This window comes from Cervus canadensis, chromosome 10 (genome assembly GCF_019320065.1).
Source record: "Cervus canadensis isolate Bull #8, Minnesota chromosome 10, ASM1932006v1, whole genome shotgun sequence".
NCBI lineage: Eukaryota > Metazoa > Chordata > Mammalia > Artiodactyla > Cervidae > Cervus > Cervus canadensis.
Genome location: NC_057395.1, coordinates 71886512 through 71910917, shown reverse-complemented (window position 1 = coordinate 71910917; position 24406 = coordinate 71886512). Strand labels below are relative to the sequence as shown.

Below are 24406 nucleotides of genomic sequence, written 5' to 3'. Positions count from 1 at the left end.
GGTACAAGGCAAAAAACATATGGAATAGAGAAGTAGGGGAAAGCCAGCAAGCACTGGGATGTTCTAAAAACGTGACTCATGACCACTCTGGGTAATCACTTTTGGTAAAAGTTCTGACTCCTTTCTTTAAGAGCAGTTTTAAATCAGTCTCTTTGGGAGCAAGTTTTCTTTGGGAATGTATCTCTGGTTTAATAATGAAAGTCAATGGTAAATCACTGGGGAAAGGTGTTTAGGTCACTGAAATTTACTCCATGGATGATGTTTCAAGAATGGGGGGGGGGAGGGAAAGAGAAGGAAGTTAACATTTATGAAATGCCTATTGTGTTGAAGGCACTTTATAAGCATTACCATGCTTAATTCTCAGTCCCACATGAAAGTTATACTAGAGGTAATAGTATTATCTCCATTTTACAGTGAGGAAACTGAGGCATAGCAAGTAGAAACTAGCCCCAAACTACTCAATAAACGGTAAAGTCAGGATTAGAAACCTAAAGGTCTGACCATATGACCTAAACACCCCAGGCACGCAAACCACCTCAACCAAAATCAACACCAACTACCCACAAGCATAATATATTTCCTTAGAAACAGACACCATTTCACATTTAAACGCATGTGAAATCTAACACTTTTCCTGTCCAAAAGCTTGGATGTCTCGAGCAATCAGTGACACACAATGAGTCGTGTCTTTACCATACAATAAATCACCACGGATCAGCCTTCTCCTCGCTGAGTCAGCTTCTCAAAGCTGTCAATACTTTCTTACACTGTCAGCTCAAAATCTCAATAACATTAGCATCGAATTCCAATGGTGAGATGAAGAAAGGAAAAGACATGCTTTCTACTCAGTTATTGGTGCTTGGAGAGAACATGTCAGCAAAGACAAAAGATGCTCAATTCTGTTGTATTTCACTTGAGTGATGAAAAAGCACCAGGATTTTTAAGTAAATGTGGTCACATTTGGGGAGGGAAATGATACAAGTACTACATCTCAGGGAAAGAGAAGAGTCCTGCATTATCTTCCTTCTTTCAAAGGCACTGGGGCTACAAAAGCAAATACTGCTTTCAGAATTCTAACAGAGAGTGTCTTTGGGTGGGGGTGAGAAAATTGGCATAAACCTTTTCCCTGTCTTTCTCAACATTTCATGTCCCAGGAATATTGATTACTGACCTGCCGAGAGTCCATGTGAGAAAAAAATGGGAGGGGAAGTGGAAAAGAAAGACTGAAGAAAGGATCTGACAGCTCAAAGGAAGAAGAGTGAAAAAGGATAGGTCTGGGTACATGAGACCACAATTCAATGTCATGGCTGTGGATTCAGCAGGAAAAAAGATAACTGACACCACAACTGAAAGTGGAAAACTCTACTTTCTAGATTAATAACTAATTACCATTTTTAAGTATTTGGAGGCTTCTGATTGAGGACAAGTAAATGATACTAAACTTATAGTTGTTTTTCTTTTCTGACTTCAGACTTAGCAACATTAAAGTAACTGAACAAATCTGGCTTCAGGTGTAAAGAGATTCAAACTAAAGAAATTTCAGGTTCTGATTACAGCAAGTGGGAATCCCAGACCTCCAGGAATTCCTTCAGTTCTTAAAACTAGCCTGGCAACATTCTGATATCAGGAGCATCTAACAATGTTTGCTGGGACATTGATTACGTACTCCTGTGACACAGTGTTATGACTAGATTAGAATTTCATTAGTTTATTATCACCAGCCCCAGACTGTAGCAGAGAGATATCACCGAATCAATCTAGTCATTGTTAATAAAAGACAACATAACTACAAAAAAGAAAAAAAAGTTACAGAGCTTCAAAGTATGTAACTTGCTTCTCAAAACTGAAAGGCTACAGCTATTAAATACCTTAAAAAACAAAGGTAGCAATTATAAAAAGTTTCAATCTCTGTTTATGAACAGGTTTACGAAGTAATCAACTTGAAAACCACTACAAACAACCTAAAGGTCTATCAACAGAGGACTGGCTGGATAAACTATGGTACCTCTTCACAATATAATGCTAAAACATCAGGAAAAACAAAATAAGGACTATCCCTATATACTGCTGTGGAGTGATTCCTAGGACATAGAGTTTAGTGAAAACAGAAAGGCAGATGACAATGTGTATCTTTATCTAAGAATGGGATATCTTATGTGTATCTACTTAACCAAGAATGGGATATCTTAATGTGTATCTACTTATTTAAGAATGGAAGTACAAATATCCATGTATTTGTATACAGTTGGCCCTCAGGGGATCACCCATGGTTGGCTGAATCCACGGATGCAGAACTCACAGATATAATAGAGTGCAGACTACAGGACATCGGCATCCTCGGCTTTTGCCATCAGCAGCTCGGGACCAATCCCCCACAGATGCTGAGAGATGGCTCTGTGTGTGTGTGTGTGTGTGTGCCCCACAGATGCTGAGAGATGGCTCTGTGTGTGTGTGTGTGTGTGTGTGTGCCCCACAGATGCTGAGAGATGGCTTTGTGTGTGTGTGTGTGTGTGTGTGTGTGTGTGTGTGCGCGCGCGCGCGCGCCCCACAGATGCTGAGAGATGGCTCTGTGTGTGTGTGTGTGTGTGTGCGCCCCACAGATGCTGAGAGATGGCTCTGTGTGTGTGTGTGTGTGTGTGTGTGTGCGCCCCACAGATGCTGAGAGATGGCTCTGTGTGTGTGTGTGTGTGTGTGTGCACGTGCCCCACAGATGCTGAGAGATGGCTGTCTCTGTGTGTGTGTGTGTGTGTGTGTGTGTGTGTAACTGAAATGAAACAACCGAAAAAGGAGGAAATAAAGTAGACAGGATAGGGACAGAAGCCAAATCTGAGTAATTCTGTTTCGTAGTTTGTCTTTGGAACCAATTAGTTTGTATAATTATGAAGTGAAAATAAAAATAAAAACAATAAAAAATAAACAATAAAAAACAATCTAAAAACAGAAAGCCAATGAGAAAATAGCATGAAATGACTGAGGAAAACAGAATACCGGCAGGGTATTTTATAGCTTTAAAGAATTATTGTTCTTAATTTTTAAATGTATGATGATGGTATTATGGTTATATTTTTTTAAAGGGATCTTTTATAGATTCATATGGAAGTATTTTAAAATGAAATATGCCTGGAATTTGCTTCAGAATAACCATGCAGTAGGGGTGATGAATAATAGAAGAGGGGGATTAGAGGAAATAAGAGCCATGAGTTGATGGTTGTTACAGCTGAGTGACAGGAGCTTCACTAGAGCCTGTCTTACCAATGGAGGCAAGGATATTTGAGGATATGCATTTTTAAAACTCATCTTGAAACAAATGGACAATAAATCCAAAGACAGAAAGTTTTAGGAGTGTTTCTTTTATTTTCATAAAATGGCAGATTCAAGTTTCAAGTTGTAGATATTTGGGTTCCCAGAAAAAATTAAGAGCATCCTTAGGAGTATTAATTTAAACATGAGTAAATCAAACATTTCTGCCACTATATCAATCATGAAATTAAATTATAAATAAGACAGCAATAATTCTCATCGCTCACCAAATGTCTAATTTCTAAAGCGTACAGCCAAAAGCAAAAAATGCCATCCAATAAAAAATTAGTAACTGACTACGATCTGACAGTTCAGGAAAGCTTAATAAAAGCCCAGAGAAATCTCTACCTAACAGTCTGATTTGAAGGCCTGATCCAGGAAAGAATGCTTAAGATAGTTTCACAAAATCAGAGGTTTTTGTCACCCTCCAGGGAAAAAGTCAGGGCTAAAATGTATCCTTCACTACCACAAAAAGCCATCCAAATGGTTTATAACTATGCACAGAATCCAAACAGTCAATCTTGTTCAGGTTCTGTTGATCAAATTAATTTTGAATTAACAGTCTGGTGGTTTTGTATCCTGCTGGACCCATTATCAGACAATGTCAGAGGGCTGTTAGCTTAGTTCTTTGTGCTGCACTGGATTCTATTTTTAATTTCTCTGCTATATCAAGGAAAAAAATCTAGGAGGGCGCTAAGTATTTCCATAAAAAAAAAAAAAGGGCAGAATGGGCACTAATTTACTTCACCTGAAGGGCACAGCACTGCACCCGCCCCCGTCCTCACACACCCACACCCACGTTCCCAGCATCACGACTCGTGACTTCCGTCCATGCCACACCTCTCTGCCCCCACGCGCGCGCACACACACACACACACACACACACACACACTGCCCTTCACACACACACACACACACACACACACACACACACACACACACACACACTGCCCTTCACACACACACACACACACACACACACACACACACACACACACACTGCCCTTCCTCTCCGGGTGTCTCCGCCACACCTCTCTGCCCGCCCGCGCCCGCGCGCACACACACGCACACACACACACACACACTGCCCTTACACACACACACACACACACACTGCCCTTACACACACACACACACACACACACACACACAGCCCTTCCTCTCCGGGTGTCTCCCCCTGCAGGGCCCTCCCTCCTCCAGCTGCAGAATTCCTGTTCATCTTTCAAAACACACTTCAAATGAGATTTCTTGATGCTGTTCTTGGGGTTCTTTTTCCTGAGGTTCTTGCTCCCTCTTCTGGGCTCCTACAGCATTTTTTGTAAGTACTTTATGAACAGAATTTACGAGAAGAGCCTAGAGAGAGGCCAAAACAAGGTTAAGAGGATAGGCTCTGGAGTTGAATCCTTGCTCGGCCACTTACAACCTGTACAACTTTCATCAATGACTTGCTTCCTTTAAGCCTCAGTGTTCTCATCCATAAAATGACAATAATATTGCCTGCCACCTGGAATGGTTATGAGAACTGAGCTAATGTTTATAAAGGACCTTAGACCCATGCCTGGCACACAGTAAGTTCTCAAGCAATGTAAGCTATTATTAGCACAAGGTATCGAAATTATTTGATTACCTTTTTATTCTACACTACGTGCTTTCTTAGGGTAATGACTATATTTGTTGAATTAATTCAATTAATTAACTGAATTAATTAATGGCATTAAAGAATTATTACTCTTAATTTTTAAGAATTAAGAGAATCAATTAATTCAGAGGCTGTCTCTGAGGTTAACTGAAAAGTCCGTACTAACTATAAGCCAGGCGATTGTTAGGTGTTAGGAATATGAAGATGAGTAAAATTCCCAGCCATCAAGGATCTTACAGTCTTGGCTACTCACACATAGAGGACTCAGTGTACACAGACTGAATGAGTATGTGGGGTCCAGTTACTATCAACTCTTTTTTTAAAGAATAAGTCATAAGAAATCTGGAAACATTATTTGAATAAATACGAAACTTACTCTTAGACCTTATATACCAAGAGCTGATAATCAGCAATCTTTGCAAAGTTACTAAGATTGAAAAGTACCGTGGTTCATCTAGTTCTGCGGAAGCTCCAGCTAACTCCATTTAGACTAAAACCAGGAAGACCTCAGGAGAATTTAAAAAAGACATACCCCACTCTATTTTTTAAATTTATGCAAGTAATCTGTTAACACGGCAATACATTCTCACTGTAGAAACAGTTAAAACGGAAGTTCTTCTCCTCAAATGTAGTGACTCTTACCAAGTAGTTTCATATCCTTTTCTACCTATTCAGTTGCATGTGTGCATAACAGAAATAGGTAGCACGGTTTGTGGTTTTTTAAAAAATTTATACAAATGATATCACACTGTTTGCATTATTCTGCATTTTATCACTATTACACACAAAAATTCCTATATAGACACAGGTGGGTTTCTCAGCTCTGTCCTCTGCAAGGCCTTTTCTTACACTATCTCTTACTGTGCTCCTTTAAAATAAAAATAGCCACTATTAACTGAACTGGTATATTATCTGACTTAATGTCTGTTTCCCTCACCACAGTCAACTCCAGGAGAGCCTGGGGCTGGTCTGTCTTCATCCCCCTTGGTATTGAGCCTCCTTAGACGAAAATACTACAGTGTGTTTTTGGAAGGTCCGTGAGCCAAATTGGGTTTAAGCTGACAGCTTTTTGTGGCTTTTATGATGGCAAATGGGAGGGTTTGAACTCTCATAAAAGCAACATTCATTTCCAAAAATGCATGTGTTTATAGACTATGAAATACAAATTTTAGAGAATATTGCATTTATAAGTATATTTTATTTATACTTTAATCACTATTATGTCTCAAAAATTGAAGGAAATCTTTGTTATTTTTTCAGCGTGGCAAACAAGGCAATTCAATTTTAAAAATGCAACAAGAATTCAGTTGCAGATGAAAATAAGTTTTCTTGTCAGTATCAAATTCTGCCACTTTGACTGATTAAATTACTTCCCATTTGCCATGTCTGGGCAAAAAAATTCATTTCAAAATAGCAATTGCCTTCACAGGAAGAAAGAGAGTATCTTCTTTATAACTAAATACTGCCTGCTGGGAAATCAGAAAATCTCTAAAAGACCATTGAGGGGAACATGGCAGCTTGTCTGACACATACCCCTCTCTCTTAAGCTTAGTGGGGTTACTCAGAACACTTTCTTCACTCAATGGATTGGCTCTTTCTTTGCCAGATGTCATTTTATATTTCCTTTTTTAAAATATTTATTTGGCTGCACCGGGTCTTAGTTGTGACATGTGAACTCTTAATTGCAGCACATGGGATCTAGTTCCCTGACCAGGGATCGAACCCAGACTCCTGCACTGGAAGCACGGAGTCTTAGCCAGTAGACCACCAGGGAAGTCCCTGCCAGATGTCACTTTCACACAAACACTTCTCTGATTTTAGGTATTGCTTTGGTTCCTCCACTAAGAGTACAGGAGACTCAAAAGGGGAGTAGAAAGGAAACTTAAAAATCATGCAATGTTGTCAAAATATGGATTCACCCTGGTTTCTGAATTTTTATAGCATCTAGTAGGAAAGAAGAAAGCTGAGCACCAAAAAATTGATGCTTTTGAACTGTGGTGTTGGAGAAGACTCTTGAGAGTCCCTTGGACTACAAGGAGATCCAACCAGTCCATCCTAAAGGAGATCAGTCCTGGGTGTTCATTGGAAGGACTGATGCTGAAGCTGAAACTCCAGTACTTTGGCCACCTCACATGAAGAGTTGACTCACTGGAAAAGACCCTGATGCTGGGAGGGATTGGGGGCAGGAGGAGAAGGGGACGACAGAGGATGAGATGGCTGGATGGCATCACCAACTCCATGGGCATGAGTTTGAGTAAACTCCGGGAGTTGGTGCTGGACAGGGAGGCCTGGTGTGCTGCGATTCATGGGGTCGCAAAGAGTCGGACGCGACTGAGCAACTGAACTGAACTGAACTGAGAAAAGAAAGGCTTCCCTTGTGGCTCAGCTGGTAAAGAATCCACCTGCAATGCGGAAGACCTGCATTTCCAACAAGTTTCCAGGTGATGCTGACACTGCTTGTCTGGGAATTGCACTTTGAGAAACACTGTTTTAGATTAGCGGACGTCCCCGGTGGCTCAGATGGTAAAGGATCTGCCTGCAATGCAGGAGACCCAGGTTTGATCCCTGGGTTGGGAAGATCCCCCGGAGAAGGGAATGGCAACCCACTCCAGTATTCTTGCCTGGAGAATTCCATGGACAGAGGACTATTATTTTAAGTACCTGATTACTTAGAATATTATTTTAAGTACTTGATTTGGGATTCAGGCCATACAGCAAGAGTACTGAGGCATTAAGAATAGTTTTCATCTGATCTTTGGAACCTTTTGGTGTAGTAGCTTATGTATGAAAGAAGAAGTGGTAGCCACTCAGTTGTCTGACTCTCTGCGACCCCATGTACTATGGCCCGCCAGGCTCCTCTGTCCGTGGAATTCTTCAGGCAAGAATACTGGAGTGGGGAGCCACTCCCTTCTCCGGGGGATCTTCCCAACCCAGGGATCGAACCCGAGTCTCCTGCATTGCAGGTGGAGTCTTCACCATCTGAGCCACCAGGGAAGCCCAGATCATGTACATCCTACCTCAGTTTTCTCTCACTGCTTAGTCTGAAATTCTCTTAGAAGGGAATTCTCTTGAAATTTTCAAGGTAACATTAGAATAAAATTTTTTGTCAGGATGGGGTGACTCAGACACAATGTGGACATATATAAATCCAAATGATTTAGACCAGGAGTCCCCAGATCAAATGGCTTATATGCCAAACAGGTCAGAAACTTAATACAAGTGAATGAAGTCAATAGGATCTTGAGGAGAACTGGGGTGGTCAGATCTGAAGAGAGCAGCTTCTACTCAGCTCCAGATAACCTATCAATCAAAAATGGATCTTGGCTCTAAAAAAGAATGCATCTGAGTCAGTTCTAATGAGGTGGATGAAACTGGAGCCTATTACATAGAGTGAAGTAAGTCAGAAAGAGAAACACCAACATCAAAACCAATTCACCAATACAAACACTAATACACCAACGAATATATATGGAATTTAGAAAGGCAGTAACGACGGCCCTATATGCAAGACAGCAAAGAGACACAGATGTAAAGAATAGACTTTTGCACTATTGGGAGAAGGTGAGGGCGGATGATTTGAGAGAACAGCATTGAACCATGTATATTACCATAAGTAAAATAGATGACCATGCAAGTTCGATGCATGAAGCAGGGCACTCAAAGCTGGTACTCTGGGACAACCCAGAGGGATGGGGTGGGAGGGAAGTGGGAGGGTGGTTCAGGATGGGGAACACATGTGCACCCGTGGCTGATTCATGTCAATGTATGGCAAAAACCACCACAATATTGTAAAGTAATTAGCCTCCAATTAAAATAAACAAATTTTAAAAACGTGTATCTTGGACTTCCTTGGTGGTCCAGTGGTTAAGAACCCATCTGCCAACACAGGGGACATGGGTTCTGTCCTTGGTCCTGGAAGATCCCACATGTCTTGGAGCATGCAAACTCTTCACTGCAGCACAGCTATTGAGTCCACTCTCTAGGGCCCGAAAGTCACAGCTACCAAAGCCAGCATGCCTAAGCCCCAGCTCCATGACAAAAGTAGCCACCATGATGAGAAGCCCACTCACCGCAACTCAAAGAAAGCCTGCATGCGGCAACAAAGACCCAGTGCAGCCAAAAATGCAAAACAAAAGTTTTTAAAAAAAATGTAGGTCTGGGGGTTTTCCTGGTGGCTCAGTGGTAAAGAGTTCCCCTGCAAGTTTAGGAGACATAGGTCCGATCCCTGATCCGGGAAGCCTCACAAGCCTCAGAGCAAATAAGCTCGTTGCATCACAACTACTGAGTCTGTGCTCTAGAGCCCGGGAGCCATAACTATTGAGCCGACGCACTGCAGCTACTGAAATCCAAGTGCCCTAGAGCCCGTGCTTGGCAACCAGAGAAGCCACGGCAACGCCTGTGCACCGCAAGTAGAGAGCAGCCCCTGCTTGCCACAACTACAGAAAAGCCTGCGCAGCAAGAAGTCCCAGCACAACCAATAAGATAATAAAAAAAGATTTCCTTTTAATGTAGGTCTTTTACGGTCAGCTCTTCCAAGTTTTCAAAATAAGCTGGAGTTCCAACATTTTATGTAGAAGCTCTCAATTTTCAAACACAGGCAACTAATTTAAAATGTTTAAACACTGCATAGGACACAAAGAAAGGTATGTGAGCTGGATGATGCCAGGTAATAACTTCTGGTAAGTCTCAGAACCTTCCTCCTGCACCAGCCGGGAAGAATACATGTTGGGCAAAGTTCTAATCTAGTCACTGTGCTCACAGGCACACTCGCCCCAGTGGTCATCTGCTTCCCAAATAAAAAGCTCTTTCTCTAAAGACCTACTAAAGCCCCTGTGTGTAAGTAGCTTGCCCGTCCAAATAAATTCTCTGCCAGGGATCTGAGTTTGGGAAAACGATGGCAGAGAGAAATGAGTTCTTCAAACATGGGAACTATTGATCCCAAATTAATGATTAAAGTGACCAGAATCTCTAGGAATACTAACTAGACCTGGGGACTACACAGATCTGAGGATTCTCAAGCATCCCATCACAATGGTGATGTGATTTGGCACCTGGGAATTGTTTCACTTTGCCTAAAGACTCACTGAGAAAATCAGTCCTTTCAAAGATGTCCAAGACAACTACAGAGGCAAGATGGAATCGCAAACCTGATGATTCAAGTCTCATGGGTCTACTCTAAATAATGGTGGCAGCCTGGAACACTGTCTTAAGGAGGATTCTGAAGCTGAATCCTGACACAGTGGAAAACCAAGAATGCAAGAGATCTAGAAGAGAGAAAAGGCAGCAGGCAGGCCTGTTTTGTATAACAGGTACACTTGTGTTCACCAAATCTAGCTTTTCTATAGTGTATCAATACAGCAACCAATATAATATTTTCAAAACGTTAAGTAGGATCAAGTCACATCTTGCCAGTAGCTTTCCATTTTACTCAGAGTAAAAGTTGAAGTTATTATTATTACACAAAAAGCCCTATGTTATTTGACTCCTCATTATTCCTCTGATCTCATTTCCTGCTACAGCATGTCCCCTTGATGCCATTCCAGATGTACCATTCACTTCACTGTTCTGCCAACACACTAAGCAAATCGCTGCCTTGGGACTTTACACTTGCTATTCCAGCCACTTTGGATAGTCACAAACTTCACTCTCTTATCCTCTTACCAATTAGACCTTCCTCAACTGGTTATTTAAAACTGCTACATATTCACACACACTCACACACACTCCCCCCCACCTCCTTTTTCCCTTCCCTTCCCCACCAATCTCCCTCTCCTGCTGCATACTTTCTACAACACTTATCACTATCGGACACAATAGTTTACTTTCTTATTTTTCTTCTTCTTCTTCTTTTTTTAAATTTTTCTTCTTCTAAAATGAACCTCCATGAGGAACGGGTTTCTGATGGTTCTGTTCACCCCTATACCCTTAGCAAAGTGTCAGGCACATACTGGCATCCAAAGAATTAATAAATAAATGAATGAAAAAATAGATGATAATAGCAGATGATGAATAAATCAGTGAGTAAACAAATAGATGATAAAAACAAAGGAACCTGGGTCCTAACATGGGTTCAGGGACTAATAGGCTAAGTAACTTCAGGTGAGTTATTCTGGTCCTCAGAAGACTGTTATCCTTAGCTGTATAAACTCTGACATTCTTGCTACTCTACAAAAGCAGAAACTATGTTGTGGAAGAATGACACCATTTCCTCTGGGCCAGTTAGTAAGACAGGAGAAAGCCAGGACTGGAAAGTCTCCCCAAGTCCAAACAGAATGCCCAAACTAAGCTCTTATAAACAACAACAAAATTATGATAGAATTGACAAATATAAAAACTAAGTAATCCTAAAGAGAAAATTCTAGAAAAGTAATGCAGACTCTTTAGCTTATTTTTTTCCACTTTTTTTTTAACTGACTCTACTCATTAAATCTCTGCAAACATTAGCAAGTGTCTGTGGTTGAGGGAGAATGTTCCACAGCAGAAAAAGGAAAAACACACCCAGTTTTTCATAGGAAACTTTGGAATGATTTAATATTCATCCTCGGACAAAATTCAGAATAATCCTCTCAGAGAGCCTAATATTAGGATAATGGTTAACCAAACAACAAAGACGCAATAAAGCAGCACTAATTTCCCTGCGGTCTAATTCTTAAAAAAATCACAAGCCCAGATAGGCTATGAAAGACAGTGCATCTTCATCGGATGACTGAATATTTCTTTTACCGTTAACAATTTCAAACTCAACAAAAGAAAAATGGCAAGTGAGGAAATAATTATTAAAGCTGCTTTGGATGGTCACAAAAAAAGTGGATGCCACTAATTGGGGGTCCTCGGAACAGTTCAAATGTCAGTCAAAATGTTGTCTCAAGACCCTGGAGGCCCTCAGGCCAGGAGCTACTGCCAGGGGCATTTAGGGGAAGTGTGAGCTGCACAAGAAAATGCTCAAGCACTTTGCACTTTAAGAGAAACGATAGAATTGGATGTGTGATCTTTCAAACAGCTTTCCCCAGCAGACATGACCATCTGCTTCCAGCTCTACTTACGAATTCATAGTCTCCATCCTGGGGAACTTTCCAGTCTGAAGAGTTCTGCAGTGGGCCAGGGACACTCTTGCCGAAGCTGTTGATCTGATTTTCCTTTTCTTTTTGTTCAAAGTATTCAAGGAACGACGGTCTGGCAGGCTGCATGGTCTCATCCCTTCCTGAAAACCAAGACAAATACAAGGTGAAATATACTATCTCAGATTTCAGACAAGTTTAGTAAATGGATCTGTCTCCAGGTGGGCTACTGTTACGGAATCAGTGGCTTTTTGTTAAGATAATCCTTTAATGTTCTAGTGAAAAGTATAGGAAAATGTACCCAAAAAATTCTCATTCATAATACATTCCATAGGATTTCAGAGGATTCATGGCCCTCTCTGGATCCCTTTTTCTAAACGGAAAGACTTGGTGATGCAATGACTCTGAGTCAGCTGCAAGTCATAGTTTTCGGATGCCTGATAGCAAAGAGTTTTCTATAACATTTAGACTGAAAAGAGGCGCACAAGCCAAAATATTTATTAATTGTCTACATATATAATATGCTCCATAGGCATCAGAGTCAGGAAAGGGGATGACACCACAGACTGATTGATTTCCCTTGGCAATCTCATGATCTAATTTGACGAATGAGAAAAACAGGTCTGAAAAAGAAAGTCCAAGTATGTCACAATCCGCTCCATGAATTATTATATAACTTTTAAAACACTGTTTACAAATCGCTTATGATAAAGGAGGAAAAATAAGATACAATATTATATATACAGTACAATCTCAACTCGGTAAAATTATATACATAGGAGAAAAAAACATGACTAGAAAAAAATATGACTAAAATGTTACCAGGATTTATCTCTGATAGCAGGATTATAGGTGATTTTATTGAATTCTTTTAAATATTTTTTCCTTGATCCAAAGCTTTTTTTCATTTCTAACTGGAGGATAACTGCTTTACAATGCTGTGTTGGTTTCTGCCATCTAACAGTGAATCAGACATAACTGTACATATATCCCTCCCTCCCACCCCCCACCCCATCCCACTCCTCGAGGTCATCACAGAGCACCGGGCTGAGCGCCCTGTGCTAACAGCAGCTTCCCACTAGCTATCTGTTTTACAAATGGGGATGCATACGTTCAGTGCTACTCTCCCAATTGGTCCCACCTTCTCCTTCCCCCGCTGTGTCCACAAATCCGTTATCTACGTCTGCATCTCTATCCCTGTGCTGCAAACAGGTTCCTCTGTACCGTTCTTCTAGATTCCATATACACATGTTAATATATGATATTCGTTTTTCTCTTTCTGACCTACTTCACTATGTAAAGAAGATCGTATAGGATATTATTAGGATATATTATATATTATTATGATATATATTATTACGATCCTATTATTAGGATCATATTAGGATATAGAGTTGACTGTAAGAGTTACACATGCCCAGAAGATGGCAAGATCTTGTAAGACAGGTGGTCGGGGAAGACTGGTTGAAGGACTCAGGTTAGCAGTCCCACAGCAGGGCAGCTTACAGAGCAGAACCAGTGGTTGTGTAACAGCAGTTATCACATGAGAGCAGAATACAGCAGTTGCTCACTAGAACTAGTAACAATCGCAGAAAGAGCAACTGTACCTGGAATGACTTAAAAACCTAGTTGGCTGAAGGTGCCTAGTTCACAGCAATCTAATCCTGGGAAGTACAGAAGCTTTTTTTTTTTTTTTTTCAGTACTCTGCATGTGGATTTATACTGCCTTTTCCCCCAGTAACCAGGAAAAAAGACTAAAGGTTCAGAGCTATGAGAAGTGAACAGGTAGGGGCCCAGAACATAAAGAACAGCACGTGTTTCTCTCCAAGCACCCTTGTTCCCTGCAGTCTCATTTCCTGACATCTGCTCAGTCCCAGTTTCAAGCCAGCATCCTGACTGCCTCTCAGATGTTTGTCTTACTTACCATCACCATTGCCAAGTTCAACAGCAGCCAATCCCAGATCTGCCCACTTCCAGATGCTGCCAGTAGCTTACTTCACTGTTGCCCCCTCATTTATTAGGGATTAAACACGATATTTGCTAGGACCAGTCAATAATCATGTTCAATGTCTGTTTTGTTATGTCTGTTCTAGGTACGATGTTAAGTGCTTTTTACACTTATTTTTTAATTTTTTTACACACTTTTAAAGTTAAATTTAAGATATTATTTCATAATATAGTTCTGAAGGAACTGCAACAAAATAAAACTTGTAAAAATGGGGGTGTTTTGGATTTTCCAACAACTTAGGACATAAAGTCCTTTTGATCAGTCCTTTCCTATGGAGATCACCAAAGGAGAAGTTTGGCTCAGAGACAACTCTGTAGCAAGTCTACCCCTAATCCTACAAACAAAAATGGGTGTTTAGAGGGCCTCCTGGAACCGAGCAACTGTGGCATGCCATAGGTGGCTGACACAGGCAATACGCAGTGTACTTTTACACAGACTATCTTGGAACTTCCTTGGTGGTCCAGCAGTTAAGACTCGGTGCTCCTAATGCACGGGGGATGGGTTTCTTCTCTGGTCGGGGGAACCAAGATTCTGTATGCCACACAGTGCAGCAAAAAACAAACCACCAAAAAAAAAGGGGCGGGGGGGAACTGGTTCAGACCAGCTGAAGAGAATAGAATGATCAGAACAAGGCAGAAAGCCTACATGTATATCAAACAACTGGACGGCTGTTTGGGGAAAGACTACATTGTAACCACACCTCCCATCTTCAACCAGGAAAACTCCAAATGAAAAAGAGCTCTAATTATAAAAATGGAAATCATAAGTACTAGAAGAAAACATGTGTAAATGCAATGTATTTAAAACCTGGAAGCAGAGAGAAGCCTCGACAACATGGTTTTAGATGAAGCCTTTGGAAGCCAGTCAGCCCCAGCTGATCATTAAGTTTTTGAGGCGGTTTGTTACACAGCAAAAACTGACTGATACAGTATCTGAGATCTGTCTCCATCTCTTTCCATCACACCCCCCACACATCGAACTATACCTACAAGAGGAATTCCAGACTTTGGGAACTCAGGTTCAAATGCAACTAACATTGACTGAATGCTTTTCTAAGCTTCAGGCCCTTGACTTGATGCTTCCACAGGATGTTGCCATCCAAACTTCACGAACACCATGTAAATAAAGTAGGAGGGAAGATGATTTGCCCTTGTCGGCACCTACCAAGTGCTACACGATGTATTGTTTCCCTTTGTCCTCCCATCTTTTGAGAACCCAGATCGGGAAGATCCCCTGGAGAAGGAACTGGCAACCCACTCCAGTATTCATGCCTGGGAAATCCCATGGACAGAAGAGACCAGCGGGCTACAGTCCATGGGGTCAGAAGAGTCGGACACAACTTAGCAACTAAACCACCACCACCACTATCACTTCCACTTTCTAGATGAGAAATTTGCCTAAGTTATACAAGGATAGGATTTGAACCCTGATCATCAGGCTTCAAGGCTGCCTCTCATATTGCAAATGCTCTAAAATCAAAATGAAAATTCTTGACATGTCCAAACTGCCATTAGGCTGAGTGCAGAAAGACTGGGGGAATGGAATTTTCCCAGTAACATTATCTCTGGACTCTTCTTTCAGCACTCCTGAGGAGACCATCAGGCACGCTGGACAACAGCCTGACGACATTGAAAGGTGTCAGAGAACCGCTCCCTGCTGACTAAAGACAATGCTGTCCCCAGGGCTTCTGCCAGCCGGTGGGCTTTGAGTTTCAACGTGAGCTGTGGTATTTTTCTCAGGTGTATCCCAGGAAATGAAGACGTTCCACTGAATGATAATACCAGAAACCTGAAGCCACTGGGAGAATGGACTCAATAGAAAAGTCAAACTCGGAAAATAGCCATGTCTTGCTCTGATTCTTTTATCTGATGCAAGGAAAGCCTGAATTCCTACATTATGACAGGCCTGTTTCTCTTTGTAAGCAGCACCTGGTAAGCTAAATGGACAATCTGTCAAAGTCCACAAAAGGGCAAATTCATAAGCAACTGTATCTTATATTTAGTTTTCTTTGAAAAAATGCTATGTAAAAGCAGAAGGACACAACAATTCAAAAATCATCAGCTGATGAAGGAGTAAATAAAATGTGACAACGTCTATATATAGATACAATAGAGTATTATCTGTAGATAAAAAATAAATACAGACACATGGTACAACATAGAGGAACCCTGAAAACTGGATGCTGAATGCAAGGAGCCAGTCACAAAAAGTCACATTCTATGACTCTATTTATATGAAATGTTCAGAACAAGCAAATCTGCAGAGACAAAAAGTAGATTAGCAGTTGCCTAGGGTTATTGGGGCAGTGAAGATTGATGGATACAGAGTTTCTTTAGAGGGTGGTCTAAATGTTCGAAAATTAGATTTTGAACAAAATCGGGTATATCCATACAAATGGAATATTATTCAGCTATGAAAAGGAATGAACTATTGATATATGCTACAACATTGACAAACCCTGAACACATAAACTCAGTGAAAGAAGCCAGATACCAAGGCTGCATTTTGCATGATTCCATTTATATAACACTTTCAGAATAGGCAAATCCTTAAGAGACAGAAAGCAGATCAATGGTTGCCTTGGGATGGGGGAAAAGGGTAACGAGAAGTGACTGCTAACAGGACACTGGTTCCAGGGGTAACGAAAATGTATGGGATTCAACAGTGGTTATGACTGCACAACCCTGCTAAAATATTCTTAAAAACCACAGAACTGTAACCTTAAAATGGTGGATTTTATATGTGAATTATATCTCAATTAAAAAATAATAAATTAAAAAAATTAGACCATGGTGAGTCCATAAAAAATTAGTTCACTGAACTGTACATGTTAAATGAGTGAATTATATATCAATAACTCAATTAAAAGAACAGAAGGACCCCTTTTCCCTATTTACTTATATTTCTGGATTTATATGAACTATAACACAATGCCAAGGCACTCATAACTGGGAAGAAGCCTGACCAAAGACTGAGGCCCTTTTCCTTTGGAATGACCATCTATTAGACACTAAACTTCATGGCCTTCCATTTAAAATGTTCATTTTTAAGACTGTCACTAAGTAATCCACAATGGTCAATCTATTCTTTCCTTAATTTCTACAGTCACTCTTTTCTACCTGGTTTAAAATACAGAACTGGAAAAAGTCTCCATTTTCTTCTCTGTTTCGTGCATGAATATTTACAAGAAAACAAGAAATCTCTCACATGTTTTCTTCTAGCATGGAATAATATGCCTTATCATAGGGTTATTGTTTTGTTTTTTAATCTAACTTTCATTATGTGTGTGGTTTTTGGTTTCAAGACTGGGGCACCTAAGTGCTTTACATGTATTAACCCATCTAATGGCACAAGTTATTATCCAAGTTTCTGTATGTGGCCATAAATATTCCTTTGAATGTTCTTTGAAACCACTAAGAATTGTCAGAATGATTAAGTTACAAGGTTCCCTGGAGTCCAACCCAAATAACTCTTCTAAGAACCAGTTTTGGTAACTGCCTCTATGTAAACTGACTTCTGGGCAATGATGCTCTGGTTCTTTAAGTCTAGTATGCTACCATATACCTATTCAAAGAGATCTAAATCCAGATTTCAAGGTGTTACTGACTAGAGCAACAGAGGCGGCTTACCCAAAAAGACACAAAAGGTTCACAGATGAGAGTGATCCATACTCAATTATGGTTACTGCAACAATTTCCTAATTGGTCTTACTGTTCCTAGTCTTTTCAAACTCCATTATCATACAACTGAATCTCCTTTTAAAAAAAACCCTTTGCTATATCAGTTTTCTGATCAAAATGTCTTTGAACTACCTTATTACCAACAAGACCAAGTTCAAACTTCTTACTCTGGCATTCAAGGTCCTCCAATATCTGGGCAACACCCACACACTTCAGCCAAACTGAATGTTTAATATATAACATACCCCCTCCTTTCTGAGTCTGCACCTGCTTGGAATATCATCCTCCCACCTCTGTGTATACCTAAGTTCTCACAAATCCTTTAACACTTCTCTGAATCACTTACCCAGTATTTGGCTTAACATTACTACTTGCCTCTGCAAAGGTCCTCCTTAACTAAGTGATATCAACATAAATACCACTATCAGAAGCACCCAGGGTAAAGCTCCAGATACAGAAGGAATTAGAAAGAACATTAAGAATACGGTAGGCACTCCATACGTGTTAGACAACGATGACGACAAATGTCATCATCTCCTTCCAATCTACAAATTCCTGGTTGGCCACAAACGTCTCATTTGGCTTTTTGTACACTACCCAGTAAGGGCACATACTGAATACATAATAAATGTTATTTGGTTGGGATTAAATATTTCTTTTTAACAAATACTGGTTCCAAGCTGATATTTTTTAGAGCATAAACATTTAAGAGAATCATCTACTTTTTCTTTGGGACCCATTTAATTTGATCATAATGCATCTCCGTCTTCTTGCTGAACAAGGGTAAGCAGGTCGGAAAGCTTAGAGCACTAGGAAAATATATTCCCCTAACTGATCAAAACTGATTTATCAGCCTCTTAGACATAAGAGCCAAAGAATATCTTTTGGACTTTTCCCTTTGATCTTCATTATGACTACCCTCTTTTGGAAAACAGATTTTTCCCCCCATGGCTATTCTTGGCTCTCCTTTCACCAACCTAACTCTAGTGGAGCAGCACCTTATCTTCCCCAAAATATAGACTGTGAGCCCTTCAGCCACGTCACCCTGAGATCCAGTACTTTCACATCCTAATATGTGGTCTGGCAATGAGGGGTTTGAACGAATTTTCAGGCACCATGTGTCTGGGCTTTTTGGCTCATCCCACAAGAATCAAGAAGGTTTCCAAAGATAAAAGTGAGCCCGACATCTGGACGTAATTAGAAAAACTGCACAATTAGGATTTAGTCTCCGCTCTGGCAGGATGACCTTGAATTACTTGTGCAAAAATTATTTGTGAGAATAGTCTAAAGACCAAGATTTCTGCTCTTCTGTTGTGAATCCCACCCTAGAGGGAGCTTCTGATAAATGCTCAGTGAACGCCAGAGATTATCTTTCAGGGATGGAAAAAAAATCAAGTGGGTAGTAAATCCCACAGTATTAAGATAACCTTTTCAAACTTCAAAAAGGAAGGCTCACAAGGATCCAAAATCTAGCCTCTAAAATCTACAGTCTCATATTTTGAGGTACTACTTAACAGAGTCTCAAAACATCTGTTACCTTTTTGCCAAGGAATTAGAATTAATCTGTCTTTCTCTCCCCCTAGGTCTCCCTCCTACCCTCCCTCCTCCACATTTTAAAAACATTACTGAAATTGACAAGTGACCTTCCTTTAGATCAATCAGCTTCAAGTCAGGGCCACAGAAGTGGCACTTATAAAATACCATTAATGCCAAGAGTAACGAAAAAAACATGACTAGCAAGAGAAAAGGAATTACAATGCAGAAAAGTAGCTCTGGTTGAAGGAATTTTTGAAGGTCCAACAAAAAAAACCACCATCATACACTAAAAAAAAACAAACACAAAAACCCACTGTCATACCCTATCAAATATCATAGTACTTACTCTTTTTAAGCTTTTCTATGCTAAGCATTTTAAATAAGTATTTCTTACCATCTTAATCTGACAAAATAGGAACTTTTATGCTCTTTTATGCACTTTTTCAGACTAGGAAACTGAGGCTCCAAAAAAGGAAGTAACTTGCCAAAGCTTGATAAAGTTTATAAGATTCTGAACAAAGTTTCAAACCAAAGATTCTGATTCCAAAAATTAATGTTCCCCCTACTACTCCTTTTTCTTTCTCCTACCCTTACTGAGAGATACGTTTCTAACCAAACTACATGTTTTAGCTTTTAGCTTTGGTACATACAAGCACACTGATGCTATCTGAAACTCTCATATGATGCTGTGCATGACAAAGATATATGGACTGTATTTTTGAGAATACAAATATTCTCTGACGATAGTTTTAAACAATCTGAAGGGATCTGAAATCAGACAGTAAGGTCACTGTAGTAAAGAAGCTTTAAAACAAATTCTGTAGTACTTTATGTCCTATTTACCATCCTTGCAAATATTAAAATCTGAGTCTGAGAGAATGAGACAGAGAAAACACAAGGGAAGCAGTGTTACAAAGTCCTCTCAAAAAACTGCAGGTGGAAAGAAAACAGGCTGTGAGTCAAGAATTCCATCTTATGTGGCTCTGAAATTAGCATCTGATGGATGATGCTGAAATAAAATCATTTCAACAAGATCCTGACTTTGGTTTTAACATGAGCAAACTCACAACAATAGGTGCCTTCACAAGACCTAGGACTTTCTGGGAAACTATGAATACATAAAGTTTTTATCACATAATACTATCACAGCAGTTTACCCAAAACATAGTTCTGAGCTGCTCTAAGTTAATAATGCCATGATGCTTTAGAATTCCATTTCGGGACTTCCTTGGTGGTCCAATGGTTAAGATTTTGCCTTCCAATGCAGGGCATGTGGGTTCAATTCCTGGTCAGGGAGCTTAGTAAGGTCCCACATGCCGCACAAGCCAAAAACCATAATGTAAAACAGAAGCAATAGTGTAACAAATTCAATAAAAAACTTTAAAAATGACCCACAGCAAAGACATCTTTAAAAAATAAAATAATATTTTGAAGAGATTAAAGAGCCTCTTAATACAGGTGAAAGAGGAGAGTGAAAAATCTGGCTTAAAACTCAACATTCAAGAAACTAAGATCATGGCATCCAGTCCCATCAATTCATGGCAAAACAGATGGGGAAAAAGTGGAAGCAGTGACAGATTTTATCTTCTTGTGGTCCAAAATCACTGCAGACGGTGACTGCAGCCATGAAATTAAAAGATGCTTGTTCCTTAGAAGAAAAGTTATGTCAAACCTAGACAGCGTATTAAAAAGCAGAGACATCACTTTCCCAACAAAGGTCCGTATAAGCAAAATTATGGTTTTTCCATGTACAGATGTGACAGGTGGACCATAAAGAAGGCTGAGTGCTGAAGAATTGATGCTTTCAAACTGTGGTGCAAGAGAAGACTCTTGAGAGTCCCTTGGACAGCAAAGAGATCAAACCAGTCAATCTTAAAAGAAATCAACCCTGAATATTCATTAGAAGGACTACTTTGGCCACCTGATGAGAAGAGCTGACTCACTGGAAAAGACCCTGATGCTGGAAAAGACTGAAGGCAGGAGGAGAAGGGGGCGACAGAGGATGAGATGGTTGGATGGCGTTATTAACTCGATGGACATGAGTTTGAGCAAACTCCAGGAGATGGTGATGGACAGGGAAGCCTGGCGTGCTGCAGTTCATAGGGTCTCAAAGAGTTGGACACGACTTAGAGCCTGAACAACAAGAGATTAGAATGCAATTAGAAATTTAAGTTTCAAATGGAAACCATCCAGTCCCTCCCTTTAGTTCACTGAGTCTAGTTTAACCATCCAGTCCCTCCCTTTAGTTCACTGAGTCTAGTTTAAAAGGTTTGCGTCAGTGGAAATAATCTTTTAATTCAGTGGTCCAAGTTCTGCCTAATCAATGGCCTAATCAGCCTGGAGATAAGGAGAGGAACAGGCCATCATGTATCTCTTGGGAATGCAGTGAGGACAAGAAAACCATTTATCATAGCCAATGAGTCTTGGAAGGGAGAACCACTGCGTGTCAAATCTTTAGCACATGAGGTACATATTTTAAGGGGTCCTCCTTTGGCCTGTCATTTCCTCATCTGGGACAAAAGCATTAACTGCTAAACTACAAATTTATGCCAATCAGGCTCAAATTGCTCCAAGATTTTTTTGTTATCTCTGCCTCTGAAAAAAAAATTTTTTGTTATTTTCAAAGATACTCTACAGTATCATTAAAGTATAACAACACAGTTTATGTGATAAAATATTTTTAGTATGTTTTAAAATCTTGGATTCTTTGTCTACTTCTTATATAGACGTAGAAATTCTCATTTGAGCTCCTAATTATAATATCCTATTTGATCAAGATGAAGTAAAACAGAAGAAATTCTCTTCCTTTAAGAAAAGATGCTTGCTTGAGGATGAAATGGTGAAGCCGTTTTCCTGCATATTAAGACACACCAAAAAAAACCCCTCACATATAACAAAATTTCATTATCTTCATAGCACTACTAATGATCTTCAGTGCCCATTATTACTTTGAATGACATATATTAATAATTAATATAACTGAATCACTTTGCTGTACTGTATACTTGAAACTAACACGACACTGTAAAACACCTATACCTCAATTTAAAAAATGGATGCTGTAATTTTTTTCAATTAAGAGGGCTGCTAATTTTTTAAAAAAATTAACATTTTTATAAATCTGTGGGATATGCTTGATTTTCTGAAGCACATATTTCTATCAGTATTAAAGACAGATGTAATACCTGAATCAGTAGAAACCAGCAACCTCTAGATATTATTTTATTAGGAAACTGTTAAGTGAAGCACTTTCAAACTTATATCTCAAATTAATCCTCTTGAGATTTATTTCTAAAAACTGAAAATCATGAGTTAAAAATAATGTAGTTTTATGCTGATGTACCAGATGTACAAAACCTTCAAGGTTACAAAGACTATCCAGATAACCTTCACTCAGACTCCTCAGATGTTAACATCTTATTACATTTGCGTTATCATCCTTCAGTCAACCTAGCTAGCTAGCTATAAAACCTTATCACAGTTGTGAGTCTTGATAACCCAAAACACCAAAGTCTTACGTTTGAAGATTCTGGAAATAGGTGTCAAAAGGTAAGAAAGGCAGGCTTCTCACAATTTTTAACAGGATGCCCTAAATCACAGAAGCAATGAGGATAGAAGCCAAAGGCTTGCCTAGGGTGACTTTAGACAAGACACTGAACTTCTAACTTGAACTTCCTCATTATGTATGGCAGGAAGTTCATAACTGATAAACCCGTATCTCAGGGAAGTTATGAGAGTCAAATATAAAAGGAACAATTCCCAGGAAGAGTTAACAATTCTAAATCTATATGCATCAGAGACAATGCAACCTCAAAATACAAAAGACCTCTCCCCAAAAAATATAAATCTCAAAATTAACAAAAATAAATAGACAAATCACAACCACAGAGTAACAATTTTAACATCTCTCTCTCAGAAACCAAAAGATCAAATATCAAGGATTAGTTCTGAATAGCTATATTTGAAGACAATTAGTAAGCTAAATCTACCAGATACATATAGATTCCTACAAGCAATTTGAAAACACACATTCTTTCTAAGGCACACAAACAACATTTAACAAAAACTACTGACATATTAGGTCAAACGTGTTCATTAGCTATAATTCTCTGAAATTGAAAATTTAAAGTAAGTAGTTTAAAAAATTCATACAATTTGGTTTTTAAAAAGCACTTCTGAATAATTCAAGAGTTAAAAAAGAAATATGTAATAAGCACAAAGCGCCACAAACTGGGAAAAAACATTTCCAATGTCCCACATATGAAACCTGTAGGAGGCAGAGAAAACTGAACTTCGAGAAAAAATTATAATGTTAGTTGAATACATTAGTAAGCAAGAAAACTGAACAGCTGTGTTCAACCAAAAAAACTAACAATAAAATTTATTACCAATTTTGATTAAAAAAGAAATCTCTTAAACTAGAAATAGACAACATCTCCTTTAACTTGATAATATACAGATCCACTACAATGACTTAGTGGAAATTACTAGAAGAAATTTCTTTAAGATAAGGAATCAGACAAGAATGCCCACTACCACCTCTATTTTTAGAGGTCTTAGTAAGACAGAAAAATATATTAAGTATAAAAGATCAAAAGGAAAAACTAAGAATGCAATTCACAGACAATTAGATTGTCTTCATTAAAAAAAAAAAAACCTATTAGAACAAATAAAATAATCTACAAAAACTAACAAAAAGATCTAAAATATCTTTATGGATATAATTATAAAGTTATCTAAGAATAGAAGATATAAGCCAAACGAGAAGATAAACTATATTCACGAATAGGAAGAATTAACATCATAAAGATGGCCATTCTGCCTAATTAATCTGTGTATTCAATGCAATTCAGTCAATATCCCAGAGGTATTTTACAAAATTTCATAGACTGATACTAAAATTGGCATGAACAAATTTCAGTAATAACCTGTAATTGAAAAGAAAAACAAGTAAGAGAAGGAGAATTTATTTTTCATAGATAGGCAAGGAAGGCCTGAGAAGGTAACAGGACCAAAGATCTGAATGGAGGGAAAAGCAAATCTTTCACATGGAAGAAATAAAATTAGATGATTATAGCTCATATTGCAAATTTTTAAAAATATCTGATATATTAAAATCCTAAATGTGGACAGTAAAACTTTATAACCTTTAGGAAAAAAAAAAAATAGGAGACAGTTTTTAAGA

At 39.2% G+C, this 24406-nt stretch overlaps 1 protein-coding gene across 1 annotated transcript in view; it reads right to left on the bottom strand.

Annotated features, from left to right (window-relative positions):
• STK4 (serine/threonine kinase 4) overlaps nt 1-24406 on the bottom strand; it is a 90362-nt gene that overhangs the window by 30504 nt on the left and 35452 nt on the right. The window contains exon 10 of the mRNA XM_043479139.1: nt 11983-12140. Within this exon, the coding sequence (XP_043335074.1) occupies nt 11983-12140 (158 nt within the window). The remainder of the gene's footprint in view (nt 1-11982; nt 12141-24406) is intronic.